This window comes from Microcaecilia unicolor, chromosome 6 (genome assembly GCF_901765095.1).
Source record: "Microcaecilia unicolor chromosome 6, aMicUni1.1, whole genome shotgun sequence".
In the NCBI taxonomy this organism is placed as follows: Eukaryota; Metazoa; Chordata; class Amphibia; order Gymnophiona; family Siphonopidae; genus Microcaecilia; species Microcaecilia unicolor.
In genome coordinates this window covers 36,723,245-36,748,223 of record NC_044036.1, presented here as the reverse complement: position 1 = coordinate 36,748,223, position 24,979 = coordinate 36,723,245, and the positions used below count along the sequence as shown (strand labels likewise).

The 24,979-nt window shown below is 44.4% G+C and overlaps 1 protein-coding gene across 4 annotated transcripts in view; it reads left to right on the top strand.

The window, feature by feature from the left end:
- Positions 1 to 275: 275 nt before the first annotated feature.
- The window catches only part of LOC115472691 (FRAS1-related extracellular matrix protein 1-like), a 215,467-nt gene continuing 190,763 nt past the window's right edge, over positions 276 to 24,979 (top strand). For 3 of the 4 annotated variants that reach the window (XM_030207049.1, XM_030207047.1, XM_030207050.1), the window contains exons 1-2: positions 276 to 488; positions 22,396 to 22,969. In XM_030207049.1, coding sequence (XP_030062909.1) covers positions 22,730 to 22,969 — 240 coding nt within the window. In that variant the 5' untranslated portion in view covers positions 276 to 488; positions 22,396 to 22,729. Of the gene's footprint in view, positions 489 to 980; positions 1,134 to 22,395; positions 22,970 to 24,979 lie in introns of those variants that run through there. The other variant, XM_030207048.1, reaches the window with a different exon arrangement.

Genomic DNA, 24,979 nt, shown 5'->3' with positions numbered 1-24,979 from the left:
CTAAAAGAAATGTTTCTTTCCCTTTCTACAACAAGTATTGATTGCTAGATTGTTAGGGTTATCTAATCTATCATTATTTGTTATTGCAGTTTATGTTCTTGGACTCCTTTTATCCAGGCCACAAATTCCTAGTTGCCCAAAACTTCGTTCTGCTTTTCTTCCAATGTGTATCTAATAGCAACCAGTGACTCTTCCTAGATTAGCACTTGGAATCTGTTTTGGGAGCTGGGGATTACCGCCGTAGAAGATCAGCAACATCTGTGCTACAGGGCAGCTGGAGTGGGAACATTCTGAGGGTTGTAGACGGATTTCCCGAGTCTGAAGTTCTTTTCTTCTCTGACACAATTATGCTTTAACGCCACTTCTTCCTCGAGTAGTTTTGGTCTCTAAGTAGTGAAGTGGCATTTCAGGAACTCGTCAGCTTTGCAAATGTTTTGCTTTCAGCCCCATGAAAAGGAAGTATGAAGGGCCGCAGTGCTGCATTACAGGTATGGGATTCATTTTTCATTTTGGCAGGCATTACCCTATCCATTGCCCCTTCCAAAACTCACTTCTGGATTCCTGAAAACCAAAAAGCATTTTTTTTTTCATTTGGCAAGAGCAAGTAGAAATTATTTTCTAGGTTCTGTCTGTAAAGTAACATGTATGTATATAGACTTAATATAAAGTAGAGTTCATACATTTTGGAAAGGTAATGGTGGGAAAAAGACATCGTTTCTCTAAAAAGAAAAATAAAGCAAAAAAAAAAAAATCTGTTAATGCTATTTTCTGGGTTTTCCCTGCAAGCAAAATTTCTGTGCTAGCTGCGTAACTGACATTTTTTTCTGACCTCTCCTCCCTGCAAGTTTAGACTAGCCATGATTCCACTTTTGAACTTTAGTTTTCAAGATTTCTTTGTATTATTTTTCTGCTCAAAAAAGTCACCTTTAATTCGGATACATGTTGCAACGACCTGTCCGTTTTGTTGCTGTTGATCTTGTGAAAATGCACGCATGTTATCTGTAGTTTATGACGAGTTAAAAGTTGCATTGCCCAAGGCTCAGCTCAGCTCAGCAGCCACCTTTTTCGGCATTTGCTTGCTTCAGGCGATCAGGTGTTCAACGAGGGCAGAACGGCAGAAAACCAAGATTGGGGTAAGTGTCTATTTGCATTTAGTTGTTGAAAAATGCTAATGCAATCAGATTTGGAAAATAGATATAGCAAAAATGATCCCGGGCCAAGGGGGGGGGGGGGGGGGGGGGGGTAATTTTTAGACTTGTCCGCACTGGGATAAAGCCCCTGAGTACTTTTATATCCCTTGAACTTCGCTTTCTTTAATTTTGATTTTTTTTTTTTTGCTTGCAGGCACTTCATCTCCACCTGCATTTTGTGTAGACGGCTTTATACAAAATCTAAGGTGTTTAAATTTGAAGAGAAAAGCTCTGTGTATTATTTTCCGATGATCTCGGGGCCGGGCTAGGAAGGACTTCCCGGGAGGGGAGGGGGAGGGGAAGTTATCAACGCGGGCTACTATTATTAAGGCGGGTTATGTTAGCACAGGTACCAGTTTATGTAGCCAGACCAAAAACCCGGGTTAACAGTAAAATAACCTTGCTTTATTTAGCCTACATTGTTAACTTCCCCCTAATTAAAGAAGAAAGAAATGTCTCCTAGAAATTAAAATAAAAACTGGTGTATCATAGACAGTGACTCAGCTGTTTGGGGAGGCTAAAATGGACACACGACTAGGGTGGGGTATAGGGCAGAGCAAATTAAAATCCTTGGGGTGGGGGCAATACCTGTGTCTGCAGGAAAGGGACTGGGGCACTTTTGAACACAGTAAGGAAGGACTCGCTCACTGTGCCTCTGTTGCAGCTTCACCTGCTGTCTTCCCCCCACTACCTCTGTTACTGATGGTAATATGCGAACTGAATTCACTCCAGAACTTATATACTAAAAAATCAAAATAATGCACCAAAGCAATTCAGTATATTAAATAAAACAATATGTGCGGTATTTTGGAAAGATATGCAGGTGCTTTAAGACTTTTAGCTCCTAGTTAGACTTACTACTACTTATCATTTCTATAGCGCTACAAGGCATACGCAGCGCTGTACACCATACACAAAAAGAGACAGTCCCTGCTCAAAGAGCTTACAATCTAGATAACTAGCACCACAGTCCTCCATCTTCCAGTTGGCCACCTGAGCAGTGGTGGTCAGAAGCACTGTAACAAAAATCCTGGAAATCCTATGGTTAATGGCAAACCATAACCTATCAATTATTTTTGGTAGGTTGCCAAATGGCCACCAGGCTTCAGATCTGCTGGCCTTTAGTTTACTGTTGAGTTACCAGTCACGTTTGCAATATGTTCTATCTGTATTAGCAGTACCTAATGCTTAAAGCAGCAGTCTGAAAACCAGGGAAGCCAGGGTTCAAATCCCACTGCCACCCCTTGAGGTCTTGGACAAGTCACTGTAAACCCCCTAGTGCAACCACATCCACCTCCGCTGTCAGGACAAATCACTCCTTTCTGTACCCTTCTCCACCACCACTAACTCCAGACTCCGCCCCTTCTGCCTCGCATCACCTTATGCCTGGAACAGACTTCCTGAGCCCATACACCATGCGCCCTCCCTGCCCATTTTCAAGTCCTTACTCAAGGCCCATCTCTTCTCCCTTGCTTTTGGCGCCTAACCACCTTCCCATTCCTGATACCTACACTGACTACATAGTTTTTACCTTTAGATTGTAAGCTCTCTTGAGCAGGGACTGTCCTTCCCCATGTTTAAACTTGTACAGCGCTGCGTAACCCTGGCAGCGCTATAGAAATGCTAAGTAGTAGTAGTAGTAGTAGTAGTAAACCCCCTAGTGGTGAAGTGGGTAATTACAACAAATAAATAAATGAATAGATAAAAATAGATAGAAATGTCACGGTCTTTCCCTCACGTTGGCCCTCCCATTCTCCTTTCCCTTATTGAATCTTTTACTAACTCTTTCCTCTCTCCCTCGCCACCCAACTTCTCTCTCTCTCTCTCTACCACCTGGCATCCAGCAGCTCCTCTTTGTATATTCCTCCCCCCCCCCCACCATCCTGCATCTCCTCTGTGTGTGTCTCACTCCCCCCTTCCTTCCATCCAGCATCTCCTCTCTTGTTTCTCTCTCTCCTCAGCATCCTGCATCTCCTCTCTTGTCTCTCTCTGCCCACCACACCATCCAGCATTTCCCATCCTTGTCTGCCTCTCTCTAACCCCGGCAAGCAGCGTTTCCCATTTATTTATTTCATAAATTTCTATACCCCACAATCTACCTTTCTAGGCAGTGTACAATATTATATACAATATAAACACATAAAATCAAATTTAAAACAAACACCAAAATCGTCTCAGAATGGATCACAGATGGAGGTCAAACAACAATACTTTATTATAGAACAACCCGATGTGGCCATGCTTCGCCTGAAGGCTGCTTCAGAGGTAACACTACAAGATGCATAAAATCCAGTGTAAATTAAAAGTAATATATAAAAACACCTCTTCAAGCAAGCCTACACAAAATGACCTGACTTAAACTAGAAATCCTACCCGGATTAGACTATAAAGACAGAACCTGGAATATGCTCTCCTACTCAATCCTCTCTAAATTCATCCCTCTTCCAATCCCTTACTATTTTGCCTTGCTCACAATAAGCTACCCAATACTCACCCTCCTTCCACTCCCTACCTCGATTATTCTCCTACCTCACCCATCTCATTCACCCACATCAAAGTGACTATCTCTTTTCACTATCCCCACACTTTCCCACTCATGGCAGGCTCAATGCGGCAGGCAATGGAGGGTTAAGTGACTTGCCCAGAGTCACAAGGAGCTGCCTGTACCAGGAATCGAACTCAGTTCCTCAGTTCCAAAGTCCACCACCCTAACCACTAGGCCACTATATGACAATTGTATTCAATCTATGTTTATTTTGTAAAACTATTATATTATCCAGCTTATTTTCGAAAGAGAAAGACGCCCATATTTCGACCCAAATCGGGAGACGGGCGTCTTTCTCCCGTGGGTGAACAAATCGGTATAATCGAAAGCCGATTTTGGTCGTCTTCAACTGCACTCCGTCGCAGGAACGAACAAAGTTGATGGGGGTGTGTCGGAGGCATGGTGAAGGCGGGGCTGGAGCGTGGTTATCGGCCGAGGAGAGATGGGCATCTTTAGCTGATAATCGAAACAAGAAGGGCGTTTTTAACGAGAATTTGGTCCGCTTTATTTGGACCCTTTTTTTTTCAGGTCCAAGTCCCAAAAAAGTGCCCCAACTGACCAGATGACCACTGGAGGGAATCTGGGATCACCTCCCCTGACTCCCCCAGTGGTCACTAACCCCCTCCCACCAAAAAAAACCCACTTTACAAACTTTTTTTCTCAGCCTGTATGCCAGCCTCAAATGCCGTACCCACCTCCATGACAGCAGAATGTGTTCTATCCTCTGACAGCCTTTCCCTGTGATGTGGGTCTCGGGTGAGTGTGACACCTTTTCTGTTAAGGGCACTGCAGAGTCACATCAACAATGCATTGTGGTGGGTGTAGGGTATTGGGCTCCGTGATACCACTAGCTTGTGTTACATGCTCATGATGTTGGTAGTTGGTAGGCTCTACTCCCATGGTGCTTTTCTCTCTGCTTACTGGGTCAGAGTGTGCCCTGTTTTGTTTCCGGTAGTCCATGAGGTAGTGGCCATTTTTGTAAGACAATTTTAGATCAGGGCCATGCCTAGGGTCTCTGGCGCCCCCCTGCAGTTGGTGCATCCGGCGCCCCCCCCCCCATTGGCACCGCACCGCTCCCCCCCAAAAAATGATCGCTACACTGCTCGCCCTCTTCTCCCCAGATCCTTTTCCTTTTTGTTTAAATTTACCTCTGTCCGGCGGCAGCGTAGCGTCAGTGAGAAGGAGGCGGCGCTCCCCCGCCCCGACGTGTCTACTAGTCTTCTTCCCTTTGCTAAGTGTCCTGCCTTCTTCTGACATCATTTCTGACATCAGAAGAAGGCGGAACACAGCGAAGGGAAGACTAGTAGACACGTCGGGGCGGGGGAAAAGGATCTGGGGAGAAGAGGGCGAGGTACGCATGGTGCGGCGGGGCGCCCCCCAGAGGATGGTGCCCTCCTGCCATGCTTACCTCGCTTACCGTGTTGGCACGGCCCTGTTTTAGATCCCTTTCATGTGTTTGCCACATTACAGAACTTAGTTCTTACCTTGAATGTTGCTGAAAGAGGGCATTGTACACCATTCTGCCAGCTCTCACCTACTGCTAATCTCAGTACCAGGGAGACTCTTTGCCAGTGGGGCACAACCTCTGATCTGCAGTTAACTGTGAGTAAACGTGCTTATTCCAATAAAAGACGTTTTTGGAGACATTGTGTCAACTGGTGTGCCAAGATTATACAGCAGCAACAAGTCCTAGAGGCCTGCGTGTATGCAGGTCCCGGAGCACTTTTAGTGGGTACCACAGTGCACTTCAGGCAGGCGGACCCAGGCCCATCCCCCCTACCTGTAACACTTGTGCTGGTAAATGGGAGGCCTCCAAAACCCACTGTACCCACATGTAGGTGCCCCCTTCACCCCTAAGAGCTATGGTAGTGTTGTACATTTGTGGGTAGTGGGTTTTGGGGGAGGGGGTTGGGGGCTCAGCACCCGTGGTAAGGGACCTATGCATGTGGGAGCGTTGTCTGAAATCCACCGCACTGACCTCTAGGTTGTCCAGTTGGTGTCCTGGCATGTCAAGGGGGCGAGTGTACTACGAATCCTGGCCCCTCCCACGACCAAATGGCTTGGATTGGGACGTTTTTGAGCTGGGCGTTTTTAGTTTCCATTCTCGCTAAAAAAAAACGAACGCCCAGCTCGGAAACGACAAAATCCATGGCATTTTGGTCCATACAAACCGTATTTTCGAAGCGGAAGATGGACGCCCATTTTTTTCAAAAATACGGTCTGTCCCACCCCTTCACGTACCCGTTCTTGGACATAGACACTCATGGAGATGGGTGTTCGCGTTCGATTATGCCCCTCTATGTAAGCCGCATTGAACCTGCTAATAAGTGGGAAAGTGCGGGGTATAAGTGTTATAAATAAATAAATAAAAAACATACAAAATACATATAAATCAGTCAAACTAAAAACAAGAAAATACTTATTTATCATATATAAAAAAAATACAAGTACAGAAGCATGCAATCAGGAACAGAGTAATTGAGAATAGGTCAGTGCAACATGCTTTTATATGAAACAGAAACAAATAAGAAACGTGTAAGTACAGAAAGTACACACCATCCCCAGGATTCTATGTATGGCACATTGAGGCGCACACGTAGATTTCTGCATGTGCCTAATCTAAGCACGTGCCTTAATTGTTTAACAAGCCCCTTAGTAATGATAAGTTGTTGATAATGACCATTTATCATCACTAATTGGAGCTAAGTGGAATTTATGTGTGCGTTTTGCTACTTGTATTCTGTAGAGCAGTGTGTGTAAATTCTCATGTGTGCAGCCAAAAAGTGATGGGAGGAGTGCAAGCCTATCAATCACATCTATGCACGTGGTTATAGATAGAGGCATGTCTAATAGAATATGCCTAAGGGTCTCCATTGGACGCGTCTAGATTCAGGGCACCATATATAGAATCTAGCCCTGTACGTGTTATACAACCACAAGAATGGAACCTCATATCATGAATATGTATTGGTTGCAGACAGGAAAAACGCAGAAAAAGGGATCTAAAAAATAAGCACATACCTAATAGGGATTAAAATTAAAATATGTCCTCTATTATCCATCTATGCTTGCTCTGTACCTGAAAAAGGGAGCATGATCAATGAGACAGAAAATCTTTCTCCTAAGCTTATAAACTACATAAGAAAGCCAGGTGCTTACAGAGTAGCATAAAGTTCAGCAAAGACATTGCTGTAACATCTCCAGCATGTAGACAGCCATATTGGATTCAACAATCACTATTTATACTTTAAAATGGAATCAAAGGTCACAATTCTTATAACAATGGTTACTAAAAGTCACTAAAGGCAGCTTCAGAAGTACTTTAATAAAACTACAAAACCAAATCAAAATTAAATGCATCAAAAAAATCAATTAAACAAACAGCTATAAAATCAAAAGCGACAAAAAATCTACAAAGTTCAAAACATAAATATCACTTGATAGTGGACTCACCACTATGCTTAGAAAAACATATGTAATGCTAAAATCGCTGCCAATTAGCCTTTAAAAAACTCTTTAAAAATGCTAAGAAACCTATCGGGCTCATTTTCGAAAGAGAAGGACGCCCATCTTTCGACACAAATCGGAAGATGGGCGTCCTTCTCACAGGGTCGTCCAAATCAGTATAATCGAAACTCGATTTTGGGCATCCCCAACTGCTTTCTGTTGCAGGGATGGCCAAAGATCAAGGGGGCATATCGGAGGCGTAGCGAAGGCAGGACTTGGGCGTGCCTAACACATGGACGTCCTCGACCCATAATGGAAAAAAAGGGTGTCCCTGACGAGCACTTGGACGACTTTACCTGGTCCTGTTTTTCTTACAACCAAGGCACAAAAAGATGGCTGAAATGACCAGATGACCACCGGAGAGAATCGGGGATGACTTCCCCTTACTCCCCCAGTGGTCACTAACCCCCTCCCACCCTCAAAAAACATCTTTCAAAATATTTTTTGCCTGCCTCTATGCCAGCCTCAGATGTCATACTCAGGTCCATGACAGCAGTATGCAGGTCCCTGGAGCAGTTTTAGTGGGTACAGCACACTTCGGGCAGGCGGACCCAGGCCCATCCCCCTCCCTACCTGTTACGCTTGTGGAGGAAACAGCGAGCCCTCCAAAACCCACCACAAATGCACTGTACCCACTTCTAGGTGCCCCCCTACACCCATAAGTGCTATGGTAATGGTGTACAGTTGTGGGTAGTGGGTTATAGGGATGGGGTTTGGGGGGCTCAGCAGACAAGGTAAGGGAGCTATGTTCCTGGTAGCATTTTATGAAGTCCACTGCAGTGCTAGGGTACTCGGTTGGTGTCCTGGCATGTCAGGGGGACTAGTGCACTAGAAATGCTGGCTCCTCCCACACCAAAGGGCTTGCATTTGGTCGTTTATGAGATGGGCGTCCTTGGTTTCCACTGTTGCCGAAAATCAGAAACGATGAAGTCTAGGGACGACCATCTCTAAGGATGACCTAAATTTCAAGATTTGGGCGTCCCTGACTGTATTATCGAAATGAAAGATGGACGTCCATCTTGTTTCGATAATACGGGTTTCCCCGCCCCTCCATCGGGACATTTTGTGAGGACGTCCTCAGGAAAACTTGGGCGTCCCTTTCGATTATGCTCCAGGCAGGCATTTCACTTGCATTCCAGTGATGCAAATGATGTCACTGGAACACAAATGATGTCACCAGAGTGCATGAATCTTCTCAAAGAAACAAAAATAATAGTGCAATATTGAAAATACTAAAAAAGCATTAAAACAATGCTGGGAACACTAATTAATGCACCGGCAGCCACTAACACTTAACAAAAGTGAAAGTAAAATATCTGCTGTAAATACATAGAATATCACACTCATTAAAAATATGTAAATCATAAATGCATAATGTTTAAAACTAGTCTTTTTACCACCACTCCAAAACAATTATGTATCAGCCACAATATCTTGAAGTGATAAAAGACTAGGAAGGCTACGTATATGAGAAAGGTAATTTCTTTTTTATTTACTTACCAAAGTACAGATATATAAAGTTACAGATATAATTAATAGTTTCTCATGGGAGAACGGGCTTTGCTATACAAAGGTATTATCTGAACCCGTCTCTCCAAAGTAATGATCTGGTTCATCTGCTTATATACTTTTAGGATAAACAATGCTTCACCTTACTTTAGCACTTATTTTCCTGAGAGATCATTCTGTTCTTTGTTCTCACCATCTATTTTCCCTTAAGTTGCTAATCCACATTCTCCTGTTTATTTACACTGGCCTCCCTCTCATGGCTGCTTGCACGCAAGAATGTCTTATCAGATCATGAGTCTCCGGCTCACATGCTTATCAGCCTTTTGCCTTTTTGCTCTGTCTTGTTTCAAAGTGCATACCCGTGCTCATTATTTACAATAATGATATCACAGTGCTGTCAACAATAAAAGTCACACTCATTAAAATAATATATAAATTGTAAAAATGGCAAAGAACACATAATCAAAATAACATACCAATAGCCATGTTTATTAAGCCATGCTATCGGCTGCCATCCACAAATGCCGACACAGTCCATTCACTTTGAATGGGCTGTGTCGGCTTTGCTGCAAGGTAGCTGCTAGCGCGGCTTAATAAACAGGGGGGTAAATGTCCATTTCCAGGAGAAAAAGAAAATCTCCAGAAATGGCTTGCGCAGCAGTAACCTGGCAGTAATCGGTGGCGGTAAGGGCTCCCCGTCGCATGGCCATGTATGCAGGGGCTTTTTTACCCGCTGCGGTAAAAAGGGCCCTGGCACGCCGGAAAAATGGCCCCTGCTGCCAGCACAGGGTCTTTTTACTACTACTTATCATTTCTAAAGCGCTGCTAGACATACGCAGCGCTGTATACTTGAACATGAAGAGACAGTCCCTGCTCGACAGAGCTTACATTCTTATTAGGGCAGACAAACAGGACAAACAAGAAATAAAAGCATATTAAAGTGAGGATGATAAAATAAGGGTTCTGAACAAGTGAATAAGGGTTAGGAGTTAAAAGCAGCATCAAAAAGGTGGGCTTTTAGCTTAGATTTGAAGATGGCCAGTGATGGAGCTTGACGTACTGGCTCAGGAAGTTTATTCCAGGCATATGGTGCAGCAAGATAAAAGGAACAGAGTCTGGAGTTAGCAGTGGAGGAGAAGGGTGCAGATAAGAAAGATTTACCCAGTGAGTGGAGTTCCCATGGAGGAATGTAGGGAGAGATGAGAGTGGAGAGATACTGAGGAGCTGCAGAGTGAATGCACTTTTTTTCCTGCAGCTTGATAAAAGGGCCCCAAAGAACCTGGGTTAACAGTAAACTAGCCCTTGTTAATAACTTCCCTCTTAAATATTACTAAAAATAAGTCTAATGTGAAGCCAGGCACTTAGCAGAGTTTTAAAAATGTTTGGACGGCTTCCTAAAGGAAAAGTCCATAGACCGTTATTAAATGGACTTGGGGATAATCCACTATTTCTGGGATAAGTAGTATAAAATATTTTGTACTTTTTGGGGACCTTGCCAGGCATTTGTGACCTGGATTGGCCACTGTTAGAAACAGGATGCTGGGCTTGATGGACCTTTGGTCTGTTCCTGTATGGCAATGCTTATGTACTTATGTACCTCTAGCATTACTGGAAGGGAAATTTTCAACCAGCCAGCTTGTATGTGGAATTCTCTACTTACTCATGTTAAATTTATTCTTTTTTAAAATAGTACTTGATATCCCACTTTCCAAAGCTGTTACAACTCTTGGCTTTAAGATTGTCCTTTTAATTTATTACCCTGGCAGAATGTAGGTTCCTTGATTAATGTGTTATTAATTTGTGTCGGTATAGAGATTTCAGGCTGAGAGCACAGGAGGTGGAGTGTGCAAATTTGGATTTAGGACGTTTTCTTTGTTTCCATAATGAATGAGCATTTTAAAACATCACAGCTCTAGAGATAAAAAAGGTTTAAATGTTTGGATGATTGCCTTTAACACTTTTGCAATCAAACATATAAATGGCAAGTAACCTGCAAATGCCCAGTAGAGACTTCCCTCTCTGTCCCGCCCTCGCGTCAAGACGTGATGATGTCAGAGGGTGAAACAGAGAGGGAAACGGAGTCGGAGTCACTGTCGGACGCTGCCGCCTGGAAACGAACATCGCGCGCACCAACCTCCAGTGGCATAGCTACAGGGGAGGCATGGGGGCCTGGGACCCCCCAAATTGGCACTGGGGCCCCCGCTTTGGCTGGCGGGTGCCCCAACCCCTGCCAGCTAAAGCGTTTGTCCCACGCTGGTCTTACATTGCCTGGTGCCCGATCCTGTTTTCAGTCAGGCATGCTCAGTTTCATTAAAATGAGCGTGCTCAGCGACTGAAAAGAGCCATGGTACCTTTGCAGTGGTAGTGGTGGGGGAGCGGTGGTGGTGGTGGTGGGGGAACGGAAGTGGTGGCGGGAGGGCTGTGGCAGGGAGGCGGGCCAAAATGTGCTCCCCCCCCCCCCCACCTTGGGTTCTGGCACCCCCTCCCGTCGAGGTCTGGCTATGCCCCTGTTTACACCACTGAAAACCTGGTGTAAATACCTTTGCTTAAATGTACATGCATTCCCTCAAATTCTATAACAACACACATACTTGACTGACGCCCCAACTTCCCATGGTCATACCCCCTTTTCAGCTGTGTGCATTGGAATTTATGCACGCCTCTTTTTAGAATATGCCTATAAAGAAGTGTGCGTAAATTCTATTTATTGCCAGTGATGATAATTGCTTATCTGCCAATTATCATCGCTAATTAGCTCATTACTCAATTGAGCAGCATGTATAAATTGGCCACATGCACAATTTAACGCACACTACTCGCCACGTTTTATATAGAATCTGACCTGTGGTGTGCACTATCAGGAAAGTGTGCACATTTTTATTGAATACAACACACTTTTAAAAAAATTGCATACTTTTCCTCAAAGAGTGTGTGTGCACTGATTCGAAAAGATCATGCACTCTTAACGACATTGCTCCCATAATGAAAATAAAAAGCCACCTCCCCCCTGAAATAAAAAAAAAACATTCTCATAACTGATATGGAAAATGACACAACATGAAACATGTTCAGGCTGCACACTCCCTAATAAAACTTTAAATTAAGAAGGAAAATATTGAGAGAGAAATAGCACAGGATGAAGATGGAAGGAGATGTAACAATGCAAACTTTATTGCATTTCGTTATTAACTTCTTCCCTGGAGAGACTGACAGCCTAGAGATGGTCACCATTATGACAATCAACCCATTTTGGGGAGAAGAATCAAAGGAAAGGGCAGTAACAATGGATGAACTAACTGGGACAGTAGATTCAGAGCTGGGAGGAAGGAAAGAGTGCTGGGATTGGACCTGAGGAAGATGCAGAAGGAAAATGCTGGGGTTGACCCTTCAAAGAGGGGGTGAGAGGTAAAGAAGAATGTTGAGAAGGGGGAGAGTGCTGAGGTTCAGCCTGGAAAGGGGAACAGAAGGGGCAGGGTTAAGGCCTTGAGAAGAGGAAGTGTGCTAGAGTAGGGTATAGAGAGAGCAGGAATGTTTGGAGAGTAGGGTATAGGGGGAGCAGGAATGCTTGGAGATGGAAGACTACTGGAGTCATCCCCAAAGGGGGGGAGAGGGGAGTTGGTGTATGGAGGAAGAGCAGTGGGGTGAAAAGCTGTGAGCGGTGAAGGAAGTTGAGGGGACCAAGGTAAACAGGAAGGAGACAAGATTTGGAACAAACTGGAGAGGCAAAGGACTTGAAATATATCATGGGCTAATTGAGACCCATGTATACAAATATATCTCATGCATATTGACTGTGAATTGACTGAAAATCTGACTGGGTGTGGGATCAGCAGGACCCACATGGAAAGTCCTGGACTAGAAGAATCCTAGCCCTTTATCTCACACCCTTTTTTTTTTGTTTGTTACATTTGTACCCCGCGCTTTCCCACTCATGGCAGGCTCAATGCGGCTTACATGGGGCAATGGAGGGTTAAGTGACTTGCCCAGAGTCACAAGGAGCTGCCTGTGCCTGAAGTGGGAATCAAACTCAGTTCCTCAGTTCCCCAGGACCAAAGTCCACCACCCTAACCACTAGGCCACCCTTGTGCAAGCGTTCATCTTGTTTCCACTTATCATATGAATGCAATCCCCTGTTAAATTGAGCTTGGAAATTTCCATAGGGGATTACTACACTGGTGTAGAACTCTCCAAATTTACTGGGGGGAGGAAGAGTAGTATGAATGGGAGGGTGAAGAGCCCAAACCAGAGGGAGGGTTAGCAGAGAGTAACTGACAATAGATGTCATAGTTGGGGTGGAGTTTGAAGGTGATAAAAGTGATGGGATTAGGGAGCACATGGTCTTTGGTTGCCTTCAACCCCCCCCCCCCCTCCCCAGCACCTGTGAAGAGAGGGAGGTATCCTGGCCAGGCCCAATAACGTAAGGCTGAATAAAGAGGAAGTTTTTGCCAATAAAAGCGTTAACTGTGAGGAGAGCGACGGGTGGGTAGAAAGGGTTAGCACAGCCCAGGAGTGGAGCAGGAAGAGCCTGTTCAATGGCACAGCTCATGAAAGTGCCCCTCTGGAGGGAAAGGACAGACAGGGAGGTCTGGTCCTGGATGAGTCTAATGGCTGGGTAAAAGCCCAGCAGAGCCACATGCCACAGAAAGCATGGGAAGCACAGCCTTGGATTGTTCTGCCAGAAAGGAAGGATATTGGAGGACTACAGGGAAGTGTAATATGCAATTATCCTAGGATTCATAAAGAGACTATTAATCTGATAATTGGAGCCATTACACCAAAAGTCGTTGGTTGCCACAAAAACTTCTTTCAGTAAATTGAACTGTTTGATACAAAGTGATCTATTTTGTAAAGAAACGTGTGAAGTTTGGATATCTGCCTGTTGCAGCATTCCAATAAAGTTGAGTTTGCATTTTGTTATAAACCTGGATTGGAGAGTTTCTTTGGAGAGTGAAGTTATTTTACTCCCAGACTGATAAAGAGAAATAATACTAAAGTGTGGCTTAAAACCCTCCGGCAGTGTTTCCCAAACCTGGTCCTGGAGGCACCCCAGCCAGTCAGGTTTTCAGGATATCTACAATGAATATTCATGAGAGAGAGATTTGCATGCACTGCCTCCACTGCATGTAAATCACTCTCATGAATATTCATTGTGGATATCCTGAAAACCTGACTGGCTGGGGTGCCTCCAGGACCAAGTTTGGGAACCACTGCCCTATGGCCTACTGGGATAAAGCCCAGCTCTGGCCTGCGACCAGTTCAGTGAAATAAAACTTTTTGTTTGTGTCCCTGGTTTGGGTGCTGACCTGAAGAGCTAGCTGGTGATGTTTACTTTTAATTGATGTACTAACACAAAAATCAGTATATTTTCAAGTAAAGTTAGTGATTTTGACATAGACTGTCACATGTGTGATATTTTCCTTTCTTACTAGTATGATGTCACTTATATGTATGATGTGGGACTTCTGGGATGACGTCAACAGCAAATGGCTGCTTGATCTCAGAGCTCCTGGTAACCTGCAGTTAATTGATCCCAGTCCACCTGCAAATTAGCCTGATTGCGCTTACATTTAAGATGACAGTCTTCAGATAGTCTTTCAATGCCAGTGAAAAAATTCAGCGATATTAAGACAAACTTCCTGGCATCATGGAAGGATGGAGGGAGTAAGCTTTTTGTACCAGGGGCGGTAGGGGGGGCTAGAGCCCGAAGTGAGGGGGCACATTTTAGCCCCCCCCCCCCCCCCGGCACCGCCGACCCCCCCCCCCCCCCCCGCCACTTTTGACCTCCCCCAGCGCCCCCGTCCCTCCCCCGTCCCTTTCGACCCACCTCCCTCCGCCACTTATTTCCCTCTGCAGAATGCAAATAAATTCATATACTTTCCACAATGTGATTTTCCGGATTTAATTTGTGATGTGCTATCTCTCACTGTTACCAATAACCTACCCTTCAATTATGGGCTGCTCATGTCTTTGTCAGTGGGCAAACTTACAAAATCAGCAAGGGATCAAATACTTATTTCCACCACTGTATGCTTAATTTTTATAAATGTGCACCCATTACACTGCCTCTAGAGACAGTGTCCACATATGCTTATAGCTGCATAACGCCTCAGTTTCGAAGGCATACTATTTCAGTGGTTTTCTGCTAAAGATAGGTTGGTTTACGCAGACTGAAAAATACCCCTAATGTTTGTCCGCTAGATAAGGTTTATTCTCCTTTATCATTCATGATTGAAGAGTTTTTATAACTGACTCATAGTCTGGCTAAAAATTCCTCCCTCTGCTCATGAACAGTGAAAACAGAACCTTTATCTAATGGATAACTGGAGTGTCAGATACTTCATAATATCCGGCATCCACTTGTGCAGCATAAACATTAGCAGCTATGCCTCTGAAATATGCTTTGATGCTGAAATTTTAATGCCCATCGTTTGTTTGATGAGTGCTTAGAATGCTCTGCACACATGTTAATTACTGCACTAATAAGTCAGTGTGTTACTAAGATATTTAGTCCTTGTAATTAAAACCACATGTCATACTTTACTCAAACAGATCAAGCTTAATTGCATTGATTATTCAGGAGGATTTATGTGTTGCTGTGCAACAAGAAAATCCACATATGAAAAATATTTTAAAGGCAATTCAATAAGGTCCTATATACAGCAGGCAGCACGTTTGCTGTCCACCGCGCCGGCATTAAATCCAGATATTGAAAGTTGGGCCGTATCTGGGGACCGGCAAAATCTGGGTTTATTTTGGCTGCTAAAAAGTTAACTGGCTATCCTGCTTATAATCGAATGAGAAAAACGCCCAAGTTCCGACCTAAATCGGGAGATGGACGTTTATCTCACAAAAACGAATAAAGCGGTATAATCGAAAGCCGATATTTGGACGTTTTCAACTGCAATCCGTCGCGGATGCGGACAAAGTTGATGGGGGCGTGTCAGAGGTGTGGTGAAGGCGGAACTGGGGCGTGGTTATCTGCCGAACAGAGATGGGCGCATTTCACCGATAATGGGAAAAAAGTATGCGTTTTTAGCTAGAATTTAGGACACTTGTCCTGGACCCTGTTTTTTCACGAATAAGGCCCCAAAAAGTGCCCTAAATGACCAGATGACCACTGGAGGGAATCGGGGATGACCTCCCCTGACTCCCCCAGTGGTCACTAACCCCCTCCCACCACAAAAAAATGAAGTTTCTCAACTTTTTATTTTCACCCTCAAATGTCATACCCAGCTCCCTGGCAGCAGTATGCAGGTCACTGGAGGAGTTGTTAGGGGGTGCAGTGGACTTCAGGCAGGTGGACCCAGGCCCATCCCCCCCCTACCTGTTACAATTGTGCTGCTTAATGCTTATTAGTCGTCCAACCCCCCCAAACCCACTGTACCCACATGTAGGTGCCCCCCTTCACCCCTTAGGGCTATAGTAATGGTGTAGACTTGTGGGCAGTGGGTTTTGAGGGGGATTTGGGGGGCTCAACACACAAGGGAAGGGTGCTATGCACCTGGGAGCTCTTTGACCTTTTTTTTTGTTTTTGTAAAAGTGCCCCCTAGGGTGCCCGGTTGATGTCCTGGCATGTGAGGGGGACCAGTGCACTACGAATCCTGGCCCCTCCCACGAATAAATGTCTTGGATTTATTCGTTTTTGAGCTGGGCGCTTTCATTTTCTATTATCGCTGAAAAACAAAAACGCCCAGCTCACACATTGTTGAATAAAACATGGGCGTCTATTTTTTTCGAAAATACGGTTCGGTCCGCCCCTTCACTGACCTGTTCTTGGAGATAAACGCCCATGGAGATAGGCGTTTTCGTTCAATTATGCCCCTCCATGTCAACTATTGTGATGGAGATAGTGAGGAACACTGCACTGAAGTGCCTGTTCCTGTTAATCATCAGTGGAATATTTACTAGAGTTCAGCCCACTGAAGTAAAATGAGCCACTCCAGGTTTTCCAATTAGCCAAACAAATGCTTCTGTATTGTATTTCCACATAACACCTTAAGTGCTCAAACAAAACCATAACCGTGGTATAGGCTTCTGCGTAGAAAAATTAAACACAGTTCTAATCAAGAATCTTCCTTTCTTTTCTCCAGCTTTGGTGATCCAGCTTAACTCCCAAGAAAGGGTACTTCCTTATGTTCATTAGACCAGTACCAGCACTCTATGCAGGCAGGGAAAGGTTTCAAAGGTGCTCACCCTTAGTGCTGGTTCTTAGCTTCCATGGCTTAGGTCCTGAAGCCTCTCAAGAGATACCTCCCCCATCTCTTCTGGCTTCATTATCCTTTGGGGACCTTCCCACCGGAAATCTCGGCCCAAGAGCTGCTTTTGGCAGGGAACAAGATTCTCTAGCCCTGGACAATAGCTGTCCATTCCTCCTGCTGCCTGCCTTCTCTAAGGAAGACTTTTTTTATGGGCCCCCTTTTACCAAGCTGCGGCAAAAGGGGGCCTGTGCTAGCTTCAGCGCTTGCTTTTGATGCACACCGAGGCCCCCTTTTACCACTGCAGGTAAAAGTTAGGTCTTTTTTTTCAGGAAATGGCTGTGTGGCAAGTGAAGCAGTTGCCACGTGGCCATTTCGGGGGAGGGGGAGCCCTTACCCGGTGGTTACCAGACAGCGCTTGATTACTGCCAGGTACACACTGACGCTATTTTTGTAGTGCTGGATATGTTGGCACACTGGGAGTGGGAACTATCACCAGGCTGCTGCAGTATCTTGTGGTACTTCCATTTTAGCAAGCGGTATGCCCACATTGGGCTTACCGCCGCTTTGTAAAAGGGGCCCTATGTAAGGCATGGCTTCCAGAGTTCCACCCTAGCCTGACTCTGATTGGCTTAGCCTTTCTGCACCTGGATTGGAGGACAGGCTGTGCACTCCTAATCCAAGGATTCTTGGGCACTCTGCTCCCTCCCAGGTTCCCCCAAGGATCACAGCAGCTTCTCTCCCCAGGGCCGTGCCAAGGGTCTATGGCACCCCCCCGCAGAAGATCAGTTGGCGCCCCCAGCACTCCCCCCGCAGATGAACAGGTGGCATGCGCGGGCGCCCCCTCCCCCCTGTGAAAATGATCGCTGCCCTCCCATCCACGCTCCTCTCTCCCCTGCCCTCCCGCTCCCAAGACCCAACTGCCCGCCCTCTTCTCCCCCCCCCAAGATCCCTTTTAAATTTACCTCCGTCCAGCAGCGAAGGCGCAGCGTCAGTGAAGGAGGCGGTGCTCCCGACGTCTCTACTAGTCTTCCCTTCGCTCAGTGTTCCGCCTTCTTCTGACGTCATTTCCTTGAGGAGGCGGTAAACAGTGCTCCTCCACCTTGGGCTCTGTCCCCCCTCCCGCCAAGGTCTGGCTACGCCCCTGCACTCAGCCAATGAATTTTGGTGCTAACCGGCTATGTCACAAAGAAGTAATATTCAGCCGAGATTGCCGGCTATTTTGCTCTGAATATTAGCGCTTAGATGGCTTAAGGCTATGTAACCAGCCAGGAGCCATTCCTGGCCGGTTAAATAGTTTAAAATATTGGAGGGATAGAATACATATTGCATATTTTCAAATTTCACCAAACATTTAGCAGGAAAACGTAAAAAGAAATCTCCATTACTTTGAATAACCTGCTTATGTAGGGCCAGGGAAAGTCTTTCCTGAGTCTCTTTACCTAAATCCAGAAAACTCTCAGTTTCTGTCCCATAAACATCAAAGGCCTGATCTGGTAAAAGCAACTTCAAAATGTGACTCTTATCGTTGTCAAATACAACACAAGCAGTGTTGCACAATTTTCAACCCAATCCAAAGACGGCTCTAACAGCCGGGTGACATGCAGACTGTCAGGAGAAACAGGAGGAGACGCTCTCTCGCCAACTGACCAATCCAAAACTTGTCTTTTCTTGTATGATAAAAGAGCAAATTTTGTATTCAATGGAGGAAGAGCTTCCTCTGGGAATTTCAATTTCTCCAATAAGTGTTTCTTAAAAAGTTTTCTAGGTGCTATGACTGGTACCCGAGGAAAGAAAGTTTAATACTCTCACATTTTGACACCTCAAATAGTTTCCCAACATTTCACATTTGTGGTGACAAGCACCACAATCTTCTTTAATTTTCACTGTACCATCTGTAGCGCTGTCAATTTCTCTTCCACACTATTTTATCTTTCTTGAGCAGACAAGAGTCTTAGATTCTGCCACAGTTGCTTGAGCAGTGAGATTCAATTCTATTCTGTTCAGTTCTCTAGTATTTATAAGCCACTAAATGTCAAAAGATCCAAAGTGGTGTGTACAATAAATCTACATGTGTCCATACAATGTACATAGCGCTATATCAGTCATATACAAATGAATAACTATGACAGATTTTGATAATGGGCAAAATGCTTCCAAAATAAATATGTTTTCAAATGATTACGAAAGTGTATATATGAGACTATGGTTGTTTAACAAATAACTGGAGATTGTTCTGGGCAAGACTTCTACGGTCTGTGTCCTGAAAATGGCAGATACAAATCAAGGTAAGGTATACACAAGAAGTAGCACATATGAGTTTATCTTGTTGGGCAGACTAGATGGACCGTGCAGGTCTTTTTCTGCCGTCATCTACTATGTATGTTAACTATGTTCCAAATCCAAATGGCTTGAGACAGAAAAGAAGTGTCTAAAACGTTTTTTTTAAACGTACGTCTTTAAAAGTTGGGAAACACAATAAAATCTGATCTATCATAAAAGGATTTCTCCTAGTACAAGGAACTGTAATTAATTTAGTTAAATTTAAAATACCCAACCAAAAATTATTTTAAATAGAAAACATGTCAGCTTAAATGTTATTCTAGCTTCAAAGGGGAACCAGTTTAGTTAACATGTCTTGACAATACTGTAAGTCTATCTAAGATACAGACCTATATTCTTTCATACACAAAGTTAGTTTAAATCAAAACAAGTACGTTTATACCTGATGTTATCAATTTGCGCTAGGAGCAATCTGACCTCTTATAAACAGTATGTTAACATGCTGACTGATCTAGGATTGTATATCCTCCAAGATGGCGGCTAGACGTCCTGTTTAGAGTTGGCATGGACCATATCTCTACTCAGGGGGGGTATCCTTGATAAAGCCGCTTGATGGTGAAACATGATTGGTGTTGGATTGAAAACCCTCTGAAGCCGACACTACTCTTACTGAATAAGCTAAGTACTATATTACTACATAAGCTTAAAAGATAAAAGCAAAAAAAAGAAAAAACGCTATAAAGTATTCAGATTCATGTAAATTTAAGCGGACCAGTGACGAGCTGGGGTCATTTAAGCAATAATAGAACAAACTGGTTTGCTTAATCCCCCAAACTGAGGTCCCCCCCCAAAAAAAATTAAAGAAAAAAATAGATATTTAAAGCAGGTAGATTTTCTCACATTATACGTTGACAATACTGTAGGTACTACTAGAGACAGGTAATCACTCAGGAACCCTTTTACTAAGCCGCGTAAGCATCTACGTGTGCCCAACGTGCGCCAAAATGGAGTTACAGCACGGCTACTGCGTGGCTCTTGCGGTAATTTCATTTTTGCCGCCCATCCCATATGCGCATCTGAAAAACAATTTTTATTTTCTGCCACGCGTATCGGCCGCGCGCCAAGTGGCATTTGGCACACGTAGGTCATTACTGCCCGGTTAGTGTATGAGATTTTGCCATTAGGTCAATGGCTGGCAGTAAGGTCTTAGACCCAAAATGGGCATGCGGCAATTTTCATTTTGCCACACGTCCATTTTCGGCAAAATTTTTTAAAAAGGCCTTTTCTACAGGTGTGCTGAAAAACGATTCTGCGTGCACTCAAAACCTGCACCTACACTACTGCAGGCCATTTTTCAGTGCACTTTAGTAAAAGGACCCCTCAGATAGCAGTTGTTTGGCTAGGGATATGAGGGTGCCTAAAGTGGCCGTCTGGGGCCTGGCTAGGCTGTCCACAATGAAAGACTAATGCCAAAGTGGAAATATCTCTATATAATAAATGGTCACTGTGCTTCCCTGGATGGCTGGCTGGCTGGGTTCATAACAGCATGCAAATGAGCTGATGTCAGCTTGCCTCCAGCGAGTCATCCTGATGTCCTGAACGTGCAGGACGTCAGGACGACTCACACAGAAGAAACAGAATCCTAGGCTTCCACATCAGCTGCAGCAACGCGCCTTCATGGAGACCGGCTGAGGAGGACTTCGGCTGGTGGGGGTTGGCGAGCCAGCACAGGTACCTGGCGGCGGCTGCGGGGGACTCGGGGGAGGGTTGGCGGTGGCAGGAAGGGGCGTTGAAAGGGAAGGGGTGCCGGGGGGGGGTCAAAGGCGCCAGGGGGTCTGCAGCGCCGAGTGGGCTAAAATGTGCCCCTCACCTCGGGATCTTGCCCCCCCTCCTGCCAAAGTCTGGCTACGCCCCTGGTGCACACCTTCACCTACTGGACCTCTTGAGACCCAGCGCCAAAACACCCGCACCAGCACTGTGACACATTCCAGCTGCTCAAAACACTCACTCTCCCACCACCAACAAACAATCCAGACACACACAGCTACAGCACTAAGCACTCACTCTTCCACCAGTCGACACACACACAGCTGCAACACAGAGCACAGTGACAAACTGGGAGTGGACAAACCGAGGAATAATGAGACAGAGGACAAGCAGGTAGGGAGGTCTCATGGAAGGTGTTGGGGTTTGGGGATAGTGAAGGTTTGGTGAGGGAATGGGATGAGATACAGAGGAAGGGATGGGTGTGGCTGGGGTGTGGTGGGGGGCTAACAGGTGTGGGCGAGGAATTGAGGAGGTGAGACACGGAGGAGGCAAGGCAGGAAATGTGAGGGTCAAAAGGTTCAAACTGGAGCAAACACACAAAGATAAAGCATTCAGCAACTCTCCACTCGTTCTCACAGACAACTACTTCCATCTTTCCGCTCTCCAACTCAGCAAAATCACAAATGGCTCTAAAGTCAAGTTTAGCCTTACCCTAGATGCTTTTAAAGCAAGTCTATTTCTGGGCATTTTCTTTTCTGCCCCCAGGAAGTCATTTTGCTATCTTGTTATTGGCAATAAATGTTCGTCTTCTTTTCAGCGGCTAGCGGACTTGGGCATTTTTTGTTTGTTTGTTTATTTATGTAAATTATTTATAAACCACTCTGTCCAATAATGAGTCCCTATATATCTTAAAAATGCTTAATATCTCAAATTTAGGCTTTAGTATTTATTTTTTACATCAGTGCTTATTGTTTAGGTCTTCTTTCACAAAGCCACGCTAGCCATTCATGCGTGGCAAACGAGAGTAAGCCCATTCAGCTCCCATGGGCTTCCTCTCATTGGCTGTGTGGGAATCGCAAACATGGCTTTGTAACAGACGTCCACTCCTTAGTAAGGTTTATTGAATGAGTTTTGACCAGTTCTCATGTATTTTATGTAATCCTTTATTTTCCATTTCTGTGCTGTTCATCATTATATATTTTTGTGCTGAACGTGTCTGTAGCTGCTTTCATATTAATTTATGGAAATATGCCGTAGAACGTTTGGATTTTACTTTTGTGGGGGTTATTTTTTACACTTTTGGTAATGATTATGCATGATATTATCTGTGTTAGCAGATTATCATCATCTGAAAAGAGGGATAATTCTTAAATTAAATTAAATCTCTTCTTTTTTTCAGAGTCATATGGTTCCAGAGAAATGCTCATCGTCTGTTGAGTGCTTGAAGCTGGATTATGTTAAATGAACCTGTGCCTCATTTGGATGCTAGACTCACTGTTTGTGACTAGTCCAACCGTTGAGAATCACAGAGTGCAGCCTATAGAAAACCAAATCACACAGCTTTATCATTAGAATAGAAATTAAAAGAAAGAGAGAAGTCAAAAAGACAATAAAGATGGAAAAATGATTGCTTTGCTTTTCAGCAAAAGAGATGTGCTCGTGAACACAGTAAAATAAAGACTATGGTATCCTTAATTTGGCTAACCCTTTAGAAAAGAATAATTCACAAAATAATGGATGTTGTAAAGGATTTTTCGAGACTGATTTTTATAATACATTTCATGAATCTGCAACATAAAGACGCTTCAAATCTTGTCCTAGTGAATAAAGGTATCACTATTGGAAGAGGACAAATGGGTTACCTGACTGACCTGGAACTGCAGTTTAAACTCCCTAAAGAGAGCGATAATTGTAAAGTGGAGGTGGTACAAAATGAGCCAATGACTCAAAGAGTTGGAAAACTCATGCCTCAGGTTAGTCCTTGTTGTTGAACCAAAGATTGATTATATAAAGGATTTACATTGTGAAAAATTTTGCTAAATTAAGGCTTATTAGAAAAGTAAAGGATCTTCTTAATGTGCTAGATTTCAGATTGATAATTCAAAGTTAGCTTGGCAGAGTTTAAAAAGGGGTTGGACGGTTTCCTAAAGGAGAAGTCCATAGACCGCTACTAAATGGACTTGGGAAAAATCCACAATTTCGGGAATAACTTGTATAAAATGTTTGTACGTTTGGGTAGCTTGCCAGGTGCCCTTGACCTGGATTGGCCGCTGTCGGGGACAGGATGCTGGGCTCGATGGACCTTTGGTCTTTTCCCAGAATGGCATTACGGGGCTGGTGGTTGGGAGGTGGGGATAGTGCTGGGCAGACTTATACAGTCTGTGCCCTGAAAAGGACAGGTACAAATCAAGGTAAGGTATACACAAAAAGTAGCACATATGAGTTTATCTTGTTGGGCAGACTGGATGGACCGTGCAGGTCTTTTTCTGCCGTCATCTACTATGTTATGTTACTTATGTACTTATGTATCTACTTTTTGAATTACTGTAATAGTTTGTTAATTGGATTGCCTAAGGGGCCCTTTTACTAAGCCGCGTAAGAGTCTACGCATGCCCAACGTATGCCAATTTGGAGTTACCGCCCAGCTACTGCGTGGCTCTTCCGGTAATTTTATTTTTGGCGTGCATCGGATATGCACATTCGAAAAATAATTTTTATTTTCTGGCGCGTGTCCGCTACTTGCACCAAGTGGCATGGCACGTGTAGGTCATTATCGCCCAGTTAACATGTGAGACCTTACCAGTAAGTCAATGGCTGGCAGTAAGGTCTCAGACCCAAAATGGATGTGCTCCAATTTTTATTTTGCTGCACGTCCATTTTCGGCAAAACTGTTAAAAAGGCATTTTTTCCGGGTGCACTGAAAATTGGATCTGCACGCACCCAAAAGACACGCCTACACTACCGCAGGCTATTTTTCAGCGCACCTTAGTAAAAGGACCCCTAAAAGTTTTCTTGAAAGCCTTACAAATAGCATAAAAAAGCTTTCAAGAGTCCTTACTGGTTGTTCATTTTTATCCATATTTGTCCAGTCTTAATTGGCTTCTGATAGAACAGAAAATTAATTTTGAAGATTTTACTTCTTGTTTTTAAAGTACTCAGTAATAGTGTTTCTGTTATTATCTCTGCTAGTTTACAAATTCATCAGCCACCTAGGGTGTTACGATCTGCCAGGATTTCTTTACTGGAAATCCCTTCATTTCAGGGGTCTTTTACAAAGCGGTGGTAAGCCCAACGCAGGCTTACCACATGCTAAAATGGAACTACTGCCAGCCCAATGCGGCTGCCGGCAGTTCTGGTTAGATTGCGCCACATTTCTGGAGCTCAAGGAAATTTATTTTTTTTTCCCTAGCGCGCTGCTAACCCAAAGAGTGGAGGAGTGGCCTAGTGGTTAGAGCACTGGTCTTACAATCCAGAGGTGGCCGGTTCAAATCCCACTTAACCCTCCATTGCCTCAGGTACAAAATTAGATTGTGAGCCTTCCAGGGACAGAGAAATATCCAGAGTACCTGAATGTAACTCACCTTGAGCTATCACTGAAAAAGGTATGAGCAGAATCTAAATAAATATTTGAGATTCTACATGGAATGTTGCTATTCCACTATGTAGAAGCCTGCCCTTGCAGAGCAGCAATGCGGTTGCACAGGCTTCTGTTTCTGTGAGTCTGACGTACGTGCAGGACGTCAGACTCACAGAACCAGAAGCCTGCGCGGCTGCATTGCTGATCTGCAAGGGCAGGCTTCTACATGGAATGTTGCTAGTGGAGGAGGAGGAGGAGGAGGAGGAGGAGTAGCCTAGTGGTTAGTGCAGTGGAGCATAGAATGTTGCTACTATTTGAGATTCTACATGGAATGTTGCTAGTGGAGAAATGGCCTAGTGGTTAGAGCACCAGTCTTGCAATCCAGAGGTGGCCGGTTCAAATCCCA